This window comes from Raphanus sativus, chromosome 4 (genome assembly GCF_000801105.2).
Source record: "Raphanus sativus cultivar WK10039 chromosome 4, ASM80110v3, whole genome shotgun sequence".
Lineage (NCBI taxonomy): Eukaryota > Viridiplantae > Streptophyta > Magnoliopsida > Brassicales > Brassicaceae > Raphanus > Raphanus sativus.
Genome location: NC_079514.1, coordinates 3,757,958 through 3,770,568, shown reverse-complemented (window position 1 = coordinate 3,770,568; position 12,611 = coordinate 3,757,958). Strand labels below are relative to the sequence as shown.

At 35.8% G+C, this 12,611-nt stretch overlaps 3 protein-coding genes and 1 non-coding gene across 5 annotated transcripts; 1 reads left to right on the top strand and 3 right to left on the bottom strand.

The window, feature by feature from the left end:
• Positions 1-220: 220 nt before the first annotated feature.
• TRNAQ-CUG (transfer RNA glutamine (anticodon CUG)) lies at positions 221-292 on the bottom strand. The gene has a single exon. It is a non-coding gene; the product is annotated as a tRNA-Gln (tRNA).
• A 417-nt stretch (positions 293-709) lies between these two features.
• LOC108853198 (protein BOBBER 2) lies at positions 710-1,662 on the top strand. Its single transcript, XM_057007332.1, has one exon. The coding sequence runs from the start codon at positions 783-785 to the stop codon at positions 1,611-1,613; it is 831 nt and encodes a 276-aa protein (XP_056863312.1). The 5' UTR covers positions 710-782; the 3' UTR covers positions 1,614-1,662.
• A 3,805-nt stretch (positions 1,663-5,467) lies between these two features.
• LOC108851829 (ethylene-responsive transcription factor CRF4-like) lies at positions 5,468-6,806 on the bottom strand. Its single transcript, XM_057010107.1, has one exon. The coding sequence runs from the start codon at positions 6,642-6,644 to the stop codon at positions 5,652-5,654; it is 993 nt and encodes a 330-aa protein (XP_056866087.1). The 5' UTR covers positions 6,645-6,806; the 3' UTR covers positions 5,468-5,651.
• Positions 6,807-10,094: 3,288 nt separating this feature from the next.
• Positions 10,095-12,587, bottom strand: LOC108848874 (S-type anion channel SLAH2-like). Of its 2 annotated transcripts, XM_018622327.2 has the most exons (5): positions 12,444-12,585; positions 11,952-12,330; positions 10,974-11,747; positions 10,682-10,713; positions 10,095-10,594 (listed from the first exon to the last, which is right to left on the bottom strand). In XM_018622327.2, the coding sequence occupies exons 2-5, from the start codon at positions 12,321-12,323 to the stop codon at positions 10,273-10,275; spliced, it is 1,500 nt and encodes a 499-aa protein (XP_018477829.2). In that variant the 5' UTR covers positions 12,324-12,330; positions 12,444-12,585; the 3' UTR covers positions 10,095-10,272. The 2 variants fall into 2 exon arrangements, with proteins under 2 accessions (XP_018477829.2, XP_056865485.1); XM_057009505.1 differs by lacking the exon at positions 10,682-10,713 and having other exon boundaries at positions 12,444-12,587.
• Positions 12,588-12,611: the final 24 nt, after the last annotated feature.

Below are 12,611 nucleotides of genomic sequence, written 5' to 3'. Positions count from 1 at the left end.
TCCAACGTCGCGTTACTTTTCTCTTTTGGACTGCTTTGTGAGCTCTTGCTAAACTTGTGTGTCTGTGGTTATATTTCTTAATGCCAAATATTTGTTGTGAGTGCAGAAGTCGTTTCCAAAGTGTTAGGAAACACAAAATAATAAATGGTGGCTGTATTCAAATTTTATGATATCAGTACATTTGCTTTGTACGGAAAATTTTGAAAAAACTAAAAAATAAAGGTTCTACCGAGAATTGAACTCGGGTTACTGGATTCAGAGTCCAACGTCCTAACCGCTAGACCATAGAACCATTTGCTATAGCTTTCGACATAAAATTTATATATAAATATTACCTGGCTTGCCGTTAAAATACGCTGCACTCGACTACAATATTACGAACGAAGAAGATTGCTGCTTAACGAATCAACACGAACATGATATTCTGAACACATGACCGGGTTCTCCTAGCTAAATTAAAAATAAAAAGAGAGAAAAACACAGAGATTTTCGGTTAATTCTAAAACGAAATATATCTTTATTTTGAATGATTAATAGTTAAATATCTTTAAAAAAAAAGGAAAATACTTTGAATAAGGAAAGTTGTATGAATATTGGAAATATTCGATAAAGTTTGGGGACCAAGGAAAAAAAAAGAAAAACACAAAATTTGAGGGTCTTTTCTGGAACCGTCCTTTTTGCCTTGGTGCTTCCGCTATAAAAATACACAATCTTTACTTCATTGGCTGATTGGCATCAAGTAAATTTAATTCTGATCCACACAAGCAATAAACGGTTAACCAATGGCGAACATCTCTGATATGCAGGAGGAAACCTCGACGCCGTTTAGCGCAAGTTTTGATCGTTCAAACCCACTAGGGTTTGTGGAGAAAGTTCTTGAATTTATTGGGAACGAGAGCGACTTTCTGTTGAAAGACACGTCGGATAAGGAGATCGCCACTGCTGTTACGGCCGTGAAGAAGAGGTTGAGGGAAGCCGAGAAGGAGGAGGAGGATGAAGAGGTCTTGAAGACCCTAGAGAAGAAGCTAAAGGAGGAGAGTGTGACCATGGAGGTGGAGAAGCAGAATATGGAAAGCTTGAAGCCAAAGGAACCCATTGAGGTGGAGAATCCTAACGAAGGGAATGTCACGCTTGGTGAAGTTCCTAATAAAGGAAATGGGCTTGATTTTCAGATGTACTCATGGACGCAGACTCGCAAGGAGGTCACAATCAACATTCCAGTACATAGCGGAACTAACTCACGGTCCGTTACATGTAAAATCGACAGGTACCGTCTGAAAGTTTGTCTCAATGGGAATCATACAATCATAGATGGAGCACTCTTCGATGCTGTGAAGCCTGACGACTGCTTCTGGTATCTCGATAAGAAGGTCATAACAGTGCTCTTGACAAAGCACGAGTATGGGTGGTGGAAGTATTGTGTGAAAGGGGAACCTGAAATTGACACTAAGAAAGTTAAAGCAGGGAGCAGTAAACTGGATGATCTCGACCCGGAGACTCGCAGTACAGTTGAGAAGATGATGTTTGATCAAAGGCAAAAGCATGATTTGAAGAAGAAGTCCATCTCTCAGCATCACTCTCAAAACTGGATGAAAGATCGAAGGTTCTGGTAAGAATCTTACAAATAATCCTAAGTAGTAATGATTAGGACAGGATAACAAGTTGTTGTCGTTTTAATATGATGATTATATATGTTAGATCTTGTCAAGCTATCTCTAAAAAAACCAATTGCATATATATAATATAATATAATATAATAAGCTGTTTGATGCTGCCTTCTATAGTTTAACAGTATGTATTAACAGTTGAAGTAAATTGCTTTTGACTTTTGATAGATTGTGTATGTACAAAACAACAAAGGATAACGTTTTATAAAATATATTGTATAAAATAAGATGGTAACACAACATCGAAATCTCAAGACTTGTAGACTTGTAGTCATTGGTACAAACCATTTTATAGCGTTATGAAAAGGTGCAGATCATCTCTGATTGGTTTCAGCTGAAGTCAGATTAACGCGGACAATTTGCTGCTTAACGAATCAACTGAGCATAACATTCATATCCAACGAAAAAGCTCGAGCATGATGATCTTGTTCTCCTTGGTAAAATTAAAAGGGTAAAGCACACATAGAATTTGATAGAGATAGATAGGTTTAGGCTTTCACTTGTTGATTCTGGATTGGAGAAGTAGATGTGTTAGGTAGGTGACGCTCTGATTGTTGTTTTTTGAGAGTTTTCAGAAGAAGGAAGATGATTTCCAAACGGAAACTTAAAACCCAGATGATACTGAGTTTGAAACGGTGCAGACTACGAGGATGAAGGTGAATGCAGGAACGAAAAAGCTAGTAATTTGAAAAGCAAGCAACTTTTGATGGAAACCGGAAGTACTGTGCATATTGTTTGTTACTAAAATATATATCTTGTAAACTGCATGGACCAACCTCAAATCCAAACTGGTTAAATAGCATCAAATTTGCTCCTACTAATTAAATTTTTACGGCTAATGGGTCACCCAGCAGGTTTTTCTCTCGGCTGTGGACTCTATCCCATCTAATGTTCTGTCAATTAATTTTTTCCAAAGTTCGAAATCATTGTTTACTGACTCTATAATCACCACATAAAATTTCTCCGTGTTTTGGCCTCACTTGCACGGTATCGCGAATCACTTTCCAATAGATCATTAAAAACACCAACTTAAACATTGCTTAATTTGGAGTTTTAAATAGATATACCAGGAAAGATAAGCGCACTTTGATAGTATAGTAGTCAAATCAATTATCTTAAACATTTTCGAATATAATAAACTCAGGATGTTAAATAAATATTGAACCATGAGAGACGAAATCGACACCGTGTCTCAATTTTCTTTTACTACTAGACTACCATTTTGTTCTCTAAAAACCTTTTTTAAAAAGACCAAAGAAAAAAATGTAACGAGACGTATTTGGTGGATTTTTTGAAACGTGGATTACCATTCTTTAGGCCTCTTTACAACATCTGAATATTCTCTACATGTGTGGCCTACCTTCGTTAGACTCATCGTAAGAGCCTAAGACCGTTCGTACTAGTAACGAAAAAGAAGACCGATTCCGGTTTGTCTAGCTTGTACTACGTCTCTAAAAACACATACCACACAGATTCCGATCGAAAAGATATATTGACGTCGTGATTATTGGCTTCTTAACATACCAATAGGTAAAACTTGGCATTCTCCAACAGCGTGGTCACATGCAAAAGTATAAGTTCCAAAAATACGTCAATTTTCATGAGTAAGGTTCATCCGTTTGTATCATCCGATTTTTAGTTCATTTATAAAATTTGATGACAAGTTAATTGGAAAACCATACATACTTGTGTGCCACTCACTAATTGTAAGCTGAAAATTACAATTATGATTTACTCCCAGTTGTGACCCACCGACGTGTTAAAACGTCATTTCAAGTTGTCCAGATTTAGTGAAGAAATCATTTATTATTTTTTCACCAATTTTGGTGATGAATGAAACTAAAGTCTTCGTTTGTTGACAAATATAAAGTCGGTGTTTTGTCCACGTGAAAAATTCTTTTAACGAATGACCTATTTTGTATTTTCTAACATGTTTTCTTCTACTTTTCCATTACAAGTTCTCTTTATCAGTTGCCAACCGGCAAACGTTAAGAAAACAAATAGGCGACTTCCACTACGATACAAAATGTTAAAAGAATAGTATCACATCTCAATCACTAAATGCTGCATACCGCTGAGGGCACGATAGAGATTTGCAACCATAATTAATAACGTAGGGAACACGTTTTAAGAAAAACTAAGCTTTATAATATCAAACCTTTTTCTGTGGCCTAGGATAAATGATGATTGGATCTTTTCAGTGGAAGAGAAACACCTAGTCAACTCTTGCAACTACTCAACAAAGTCTTTGTTACTTCAACTCTCTCTAAACACGTCTTCACCTACGTTCTCCTTTGAAAAAGTCTTGATCTAATAAACTTGCAATATGTATTATCACAGATTCACAATTAACCAAAAGTGGCTTAGCCAACCTGCACGATTGCGAATTTTCTTTTCTAAGTGGCTAAGTCATTGCGTCCGTGGAATTATCCACATATTCTCCAAAAGAAAAGGATTTGGTGTTGTGTTTTTAATAATTTGTGAGTGGACATTTTAACATTTACACCAAAAAAAAAATTGTGAGTGGACTTGTATCATATGATGTCAATCAAAATAGTAACATTTTCATATGTGGTTAGTGTACAAGTGCGAATATTGCATATGTATATAGCATGCATGAGTTTAAACATAATAATGATATTATCCGTGCATCTGCAAATTAACATGTGGATAGGCGCTTGAGATATTATTTTTTACACTAGTGTGGAACGTTTCATACTCATTCATATCGTTACCTTTGTAAATATTATTTTATTTTATATGGTTTCGGACATAATTATTTGTCCCTTTTGCTTTTTCCCATCTTTTCTTCGGCATTTGTTATGATTTTAGTTGTTAGAAATGCACGAGAAAAATACGAAATTTAGTTTAATATTTTAATAAATGAATAATTTGTATAATATGTAAATGTAAATCATCTTAAATTTAATTGCCACCAACATTTGATCATGTTCATGCGGACACTAACTGCAATTATTTACATCACTAATTCATGAAGTTGTTTTTTTGTAACCGAACATGAAGTTGTTTTTTTAAGAAGAAAGAAAATCATATATATGTATATCAGATAGCAATTAATTTCTTAACGGGGAAACTAGTATTTAAAATATATATATATATACTTTGTATTATGCGGTCTTGTAAACATGGAAAGTCTCCAATCAATTATTTTTAGCAGCCAAAATTTGAAAATATTAATAGAATCTGAGTTAAACTTTTCAAATGTTCAAACAAAATTTAATCATTGAACAAAACCGAAATTTGTAAGATCCTGGAAAATATGTGGTATTTAATATCTACCGTTGGAAACCGTTCATCTCATTCCACTAATGCAAATATATAAGGAATAAAATAAGAAACCAGAAAGTGGTGGATTGTTCAAAATCTAATTGATTAAATCAGCAGGTCAGCGATAAAAAATCCTATTTAGTAAACAAATATTTTAGTCAAAATTGTAGTCTTAGAAGTTTCATTTTGAAAAGGATGGTTTCCAATAAGTTATACATTTTAGCAAATAAAATAAAATAATAAGTTATACATATTAATCTGTTTCCGTTATGAACTTATGACCAGCCTGAGGGAACACACAAAACCTCTACTACGTGAAAAAGGAAAAAGAAACGCCAACCCTGTCGACTGAGACTGACCTAAAAGCCAATTGCTTCACGGGTCATGAGTCATGACCATGATTTGTGAAGAGACCTCGCCAAATAGAATTTTTATTTTGCTTTTATTTTATAGTTAATGACAAATAACAAAAATTCAGACAACTCAAATTATACTAACAAAAAAAACAATCAAACTAATTAGCTATTCATTGTAGTATTTCTCCCAAAACTGTATAACAAACTGACAATACAATATTACAAAATTTCCCAGCATAATCATTAAACATTACAAAAATAAACAGAAAAAATTATCAAAACTGTGACTTATACCTGCGATATTCGCAACCAATGTTTTTATTTTCTTTGGCAACAAATATCACACAACCAAAAGTTCTGATATCAAAGAATCATCGAGATCATTGAATATCAAACCAATCTCTTTAATTTGAGAACAGTAGTTCTCTCCTCCTATGTTGTTGTTATCGAATAGCATAAGATCGTCTAGGAAATTATTCTCTGATGACTGAATAGGAGACATGGACTGATCGAAGATGGAAATGTCCTGCAATGTTTCGGTGAAATAGTTGTCTGGAAATGGAATGTCCAATGAAAATGGAACATTAACCTCGTCTACGTGCCCGCTTATGGTTTCCGGTTCAAGAAACTCCTGCTTAACCGGTTTGACCGGTTCATCAACTGGCTCGGATATATGGTAGTTCAGAACTGATGTAGGAGATGATAGATGATGATGAGAGTCTTCCGTTGATTCTGATGCTGAAAGAACCGATACGTTGCTCTCCCGGTCCGGTACTGGTTCCGGTTCTGGTGGTACGGTGAAGTTGGTAAGAGCATCAGGGCCACGAAGCTTGATTGCTGCGTTGTCGTAGACGACAGCAGCTTCCTCCGCCGTTGAGAAAGTACCGAGCCAAATCCTCCGACGTTGATGTGGATCACGAATCTCCGCCGCATATTTTCCCCACGGTCGACGTCTCACGCCGCGGAACTTCTTTTGGTTTTGGTCCGCCGCTGCGGAAACAGATACCTCTTGAAGCGGAGAATCAACGGCGAGACTTTTCTCGGTCTTGATCAGCGCCGAGACTTCCCCTGAGGAGGAGCTCGGTTCTACTCTGATCTCGTTAATCAATCTTTTGACCCGTCTCCTAGGGAACAAAAACTCCTCGTCATCGTCGCTTGATGAATCAGTGGCGTCACCATCCATCACGCACACCCGAACCAACCTCGCCGAGTCATGAACAGTACTGATCTTCTTCTTGTTCTCCACTGACAACTTTTTAGTGTACTTCTTGATCACTTTCTTGTGCTCCGTGTACTTGACTGGTCTGAAGTCCATATATTCATCCATCATCATCACTCTCCACCTAACTAATATTTTCTTGCTTTTCAAGATTCTGTTTGGAGGAAAAACAGAGATTCTGAGTTTGTCTGTGAGAAGTTTGAAGGATTCTTCTAGTGACAGAGAGATTTAGAGAGAGAGAGAGGGGGGAGAGAGAATACAGAAAAGTAGGTAAGTTTAAAGTGAAAGATTTTTAGAATTCACTCTCTTTAGTCCTCTTTTATAGGATCTTTAGATGAGTAAAAAATATAATTTAAAAAAAAAAATTTGTTTCTGTTCGTATAGATTTTAATTCTTCTATTGTCAAAAATATTTCAAGGAAAACGGTAACAAATTATTTAGTAAGATCTTCTCATTAATTTACAGTGAGGACTGACGTTGCAGACAACCTAGGACTTGGTGCCATTTATAATTTTATTTCAAGTTTTTTTTTTCTTTTTTTTTCAAGTTTTCTTTTTTTCTTCAACTTTTTCAAGTTTTCTTAAAAGAACTTTTTACCATTTATTTTTCCACACTAGCTCCCGCCAATAGCTTAATCTTCGTATTTGTGTTTGTCATTCCATGACCATCGGAACCTCTACATCATTGTAATTTTTTTTTTTCAATCTTTGAATTTCTTACAACAGCTAAATGCATTATACATAGTCCATGCATTAAAAACGTGATTTTTAGGGGCTATTCTACATGTTATTATGGTCTTTGTAGTTTAGTATCAGTTAGGGTGCGTGGGAGAAACGAAGGACGATTACATTATGAAAGATCCAAAGTGGGAAGAGAGAGACAGGAGGAATCTTTGGATTGACGAAGACAAACCCCGAGGTTTAGTGCAGTGTCCTCCATTGAGCCAAGTACTATACTGACCAATCCACATATATTTTTATCCTTCTATTTAGCTACATATATAAAATATGCAAACCTTATCTTATTATAATTGGTTATTATTTAGTGATTTGTACAAAGTATTTGGTTATGCGTACGTAATACTAGCTAGTGTGCGTGATTGAAATTTAGAAAAAACCTGAAATTTATTTTTCACCATCAATCGGTGAGAGACGTACTAGCTAGTAAAAAATTACTCAAATCTAATAAAAATATGTGCATATTTGAACAGTCCAACTAAAGTTCATAACAAAGAATCCAAATGAAAGAGACTTGGTTAAACTAAAACCAAGGACAAATATCCATTCTAAAAAGAAGGGCAACCCTTCAAAGTAGCAAAACGTTGAAAGCTTTATCACCATTAGAAATATATCATATACTATATCTTTGATGTACGTTGGTCATGGTGTATAGCTTTAAATTAAGAGTTTATAAGCTCGAATTTTGATGGACAAGTAAAACTAGAGAAGGCAACCGCTTGAGCAATTATTTCTCATAAACAAGTTTAAGATAACATTAAAAATTACCATAACGTGTGAGTTTCGAGTTTTCCCAAGTGTATGTCTTGTACCAGAAGCTATATGGTCGCAACTCGTGAGTACTACTTCAGTCATTCTCGTGGACAGTCTTAGTTCACAAGCAAGAAATGTTGGTCTTATTTGTGAAAGTGTATTTATAGTTTAAACATTTATCGTATTAGAGATCAGATTTCTCCAAATTATTGACAATAAAATTGTTACAGCGAATAAAAAATATTTTGTGCCGTCTATTCCTATAAGTAATTTTATTTGACAAACGTATTCCTAAGAATCTGATAGTCAAAATATTGAATATGTTTTGATACTACATAGTGATAACGCTAATGTATGTTTGTTTTAGCTGGAATGCGCCCACAAGCAGGGATAATCAATGGCGACAATGGCCTTCTTTTGTGCCATAATTAAAACATGCAACAAAGCCAATGAAAACAACTTGTTCAAATTATTTTGGATGTAGAAACTTTTAATATTTTTGATTTGTGTCGATTTTGTTAAACGACGTTGAAAACGGATGCAATAAATGGATTTGAAAACGTTTTATACCCTAAACCGAGCTGTCGAATGGATCCAACCGAAGGCCATTAATGAATCGCATTAACATTTTACTAACATTAATGAATCGTAGTTAATGCCATTACTGAGTAGATGCCAACAATATTGCGATTCCCTCATTCATTAAAGACAAAACTGGAGACTGATGATCGAAGATTGCCTCTTCACTCAGTCTATAAGCAAGTTCTATCTTCATTATCAACATTTTTTTTAATAAATCTAATTTAGTAATGAATGAACCTGGCATGCACCATGCTCTCTTGTGCACGAACTCTCCATCCCGTAAATAAAAAGTATTATTTTGCTAAGTTAATGGAGACTTTGAAGATAGATTTGTAGTTAGTCAAATCTCTGACACGTGTAGTTGTAATTGTTATATACTACTTTACATACGTCTTCAGGCTTTTGCATGTTCGGATGTTTAACAATGGTTAAAGCCATCGGTCGTTAGCTAGATTTGAAAAAACGTTATGGTGATTCTTAGAAAATACTATAGAATGGTCCATGCTCGAAGTGGTCGTGTAGTGGTTACTTGTGTAACATCCGGAGTTATTAGTCTGCCGTTTTTTCTTGGAAACTGATATTTTGATTTCTATTATACCGTGTTTGTAGCATGAAGCATTTGCGGTTAGTGGGTTAATATAATTTGATGTCTTAGTGGAATTAGATGTGAATAATTCTTAAATTTATGGGATATTCTTAGATATTCCGAATGCAAAAGCTTCAAATTTTAAGTTTTCGAAATCAACAATGCATGTGCTTCAGTCGTAAGCCCTATACTACATCATACATGCACAACCATGTTCAATACCTGAAAGGAAAACTACAGCACATGTCCTTTTTCATATGACAAATATATAGATGGATCCTAACATTTATTTTTTACTTTTAAGAAAAAATAACATTTATTTTTACTTTACTTACATAGTTAATCAAATAAGTATATTTTAGAGAAAAACTATATATTTAAATTATGAATCAAAATAAAAATATAATATTAGAAACCCGGCGCATAACGCCGGCAAACCTTTAGTATATATGTATTTTGACATGATTATTTTAATATTTTATAGGCTTCTTTTAACACTCATTTTTTTTTGCTAAAAAAACTGTCATACTTTCAAGATAAAAACAATGTCATACTTTCAAATTAGATCAACATTGTACCCCCATAAATGAAAGAGAAATGCAACAAGGAAAAAAAAATGCACAAATTTTTGAAAAAAGAAAGACGTTTGAATAAAGAGCTCTCTGGAGTCTAAAGGGGAAACTAAAGATATGATTAATACCAGTTTCATAGTCGAGGTTCTTAACTCATGATTTGACAATTTTTTCTTTTTTTACGACTAAAAAATAATTCATACATCTTATTTAAAAGACGGTTTTTAGTTTTTCTTAATTAAAATCTAAAAACCTCAGTTAAGAGATCGGGATTAATCATGGTCTAAGAAATCATAGTCTTAGCCACCTGGTATTATAACATTCAAGAGAACTATTCGTCTTGCTAAAGATGGTACTTGTGAGAGTGAAACTCCCCAGCTTAAGTCTGACAAAGCAGCAACCCTGTATCATTGTCGGAGACTAGATCCTTATATTTTTCTTGTATTATAAATTGCTTATACTTTGGTTCACACCTCTAAGCTGAATCATTGGGCTATTTTAACCGTGTGGCACTATGCATTTAATAAAGGAGGGGCTTCAACATCTATTTGATTATCTTCTAAGTCCAAAACCTTGAGCTGTTTGAACCATTTCTTCTGCTTCGGTTGCTCTGCACTTATTGCAATGGCGACATCGTTGGGGAAGAGATCACATTTGACAAAAGCGTGCACCACCGTCATTACCAGGACACCTATCACCGTCAGCGTTGCTGCTCCCGACAATAAGACCGACAGTATCTGAGTTGCTACTCCGGTGACTTCCCCTGAGTATTTTATCGTCGCGGTGGCCACGGCCGTCATCGGAAACGTGTAAGCCCACCAAGCTAGCGAGAATCTAACATTTGACAATATAAAACATATCAAATGGCATCTAATGTATTTGATCTATAGAATTTCCTAATCAGTTAGAGAAATATTTTACTTGAACCCGCGGAAAAAGTTAATCCGAACAACCTGAAACAAGAACCACAAGTAGTGAAGTTGTTAACATTTCTTGTGATGCAAGCAACTTTGCTCTGTTCTCACTGGATCTTACTGAGCTCATCTTAGGGCATCTTTATCGCAAGATTCTTAGGGTGGAGTTCTTAGAGTAATATAAGAACTGTCTATTAACTTTAACTAAAAAAACCTAAGAACCGTCACTTAAATATCTTGCAAGCAACTCTGCTCTGTTCTCACTGGAACTATATATGTTAAATGAAATAGAAAATTACCAGAGAGAAGCACAAGAACAAGGAGGCGAAGTAAGCTAGACGGGAACCGAGATCAAAAGATGCAGAGATCTTGGTCCAAGCCATGGAAGCGACGGCAGGTGCAGCCACGAAGAGGAAGAAAACAGGGTGGAGCTCTTTAGGTAAGGTTTCGTTAGTGGGAAGTCTCTGATACAGAGTCACAAACAAGACCATATAATAAGCCAAACCTATGGAGAAGAAGAACATCGGTCCTTCTTTCAACCCCATCGATGCTCCAAGAAGTGCTCCGACGAAGTTACCCACAATGGAAAGGTGATTTGTAGGGTTAGCAACTTTGGAGAGGCGTCGCTGTCCACCAGACATCCACTGTCCGTAAATCTTCATCTCAAGAAACAAGATTGGAGCCATGAGGAAGTACCAAAGCATAGAGGGAAGGCTCGAGGTGGTGATGGAATGTGGGATTCCGAGTGCCAAGAAGAGGACTGAGATGAGAGGAGCGAAGAAGAAGTTGACTCTTATGGGATGCCTGAACTCGCGGCGGACCGCCTCGAAGAAGAAGATGGTTTTGAAGAGGTAAGTGATGGAGACGGCGACGAGGAGGATGAGTGAGATCCACCAGAGAAAGTGGTTGACTACTTGCGTCACGTGCAAGAACTTTTCGGCGTCTGTGGTTGCTAAGGTCTTCCACATGATGGCGTGACTGCTTACTCCAAGACACATCCCGTACGATGTGATTGGAAAGCGAAGAAGAAACGGCCATGTTTTGTCCTCAGGGAGAACTATCTTCTCCTTCTCCTGTTCTTACATAACATAAATGTTAAGAACACCATAAACTCAAGTAACTAAAAAATCAAGAATAAACAAAAAATCATAAAAATACTCCAATCCAAATAAATTTAGTTAAGTTTTCAAATACCTAATCTCTTTTGCTATCTAATTTAATATTTAAACTAATTATTTTATTCATTTTAATACATTTATTTTTAAAAATATGAATACCTTGAGAGTTTCAAGTTCAGGGCCTGGAAGAGCGTCGAAGAATCTATCAGCGGTTAAAGATTCCGTGATCTCCTCTTCATGATCATGCAACGATCTGTCGATGGGTTTTCCACGTAAATTCGAGATCTGACGTTCGAGCTTCCCTGACATGGTCCTGAATAGGTCAAACCTCTTGTCAAGAGACTTTCTGGTTGTTTCTCGGTCAAGAAACATGGACCCTCTAGGCATAGACTTGGAGTGAAACGTCATCCTTCTCCCTCCCATTTTTTTCTCTAATCGTGAGAACTCTCCATAACTCGACTGACGTTGATTGTCTAATAGATCTGAGGTTGCCAGAGAAACTGAAGGACTAGCCGATCTCGGATTATTCATAACTTATCTGGTTCAGTACATAAAAATTACAGAAAAACACATATAAATTAAATTAAAAACGTCACATTAAATATACTGCAATCTAATTGGATCATGTATATAACATATAAACCTACTTACAGAAAATAAAGAGCAAGTGATGGAAACAGAGAAGATGTAGATCTGAACACTGCAGAGCACAGAGGAGTAATAATGTTTATGTGTGGGCAGTGGGTAGTGGCTGCCAAATATGTCAAGTCAAATAAGTCCACCGAAAGACCAGAATGTTCTCAGAAGTTTTTGAGCTGT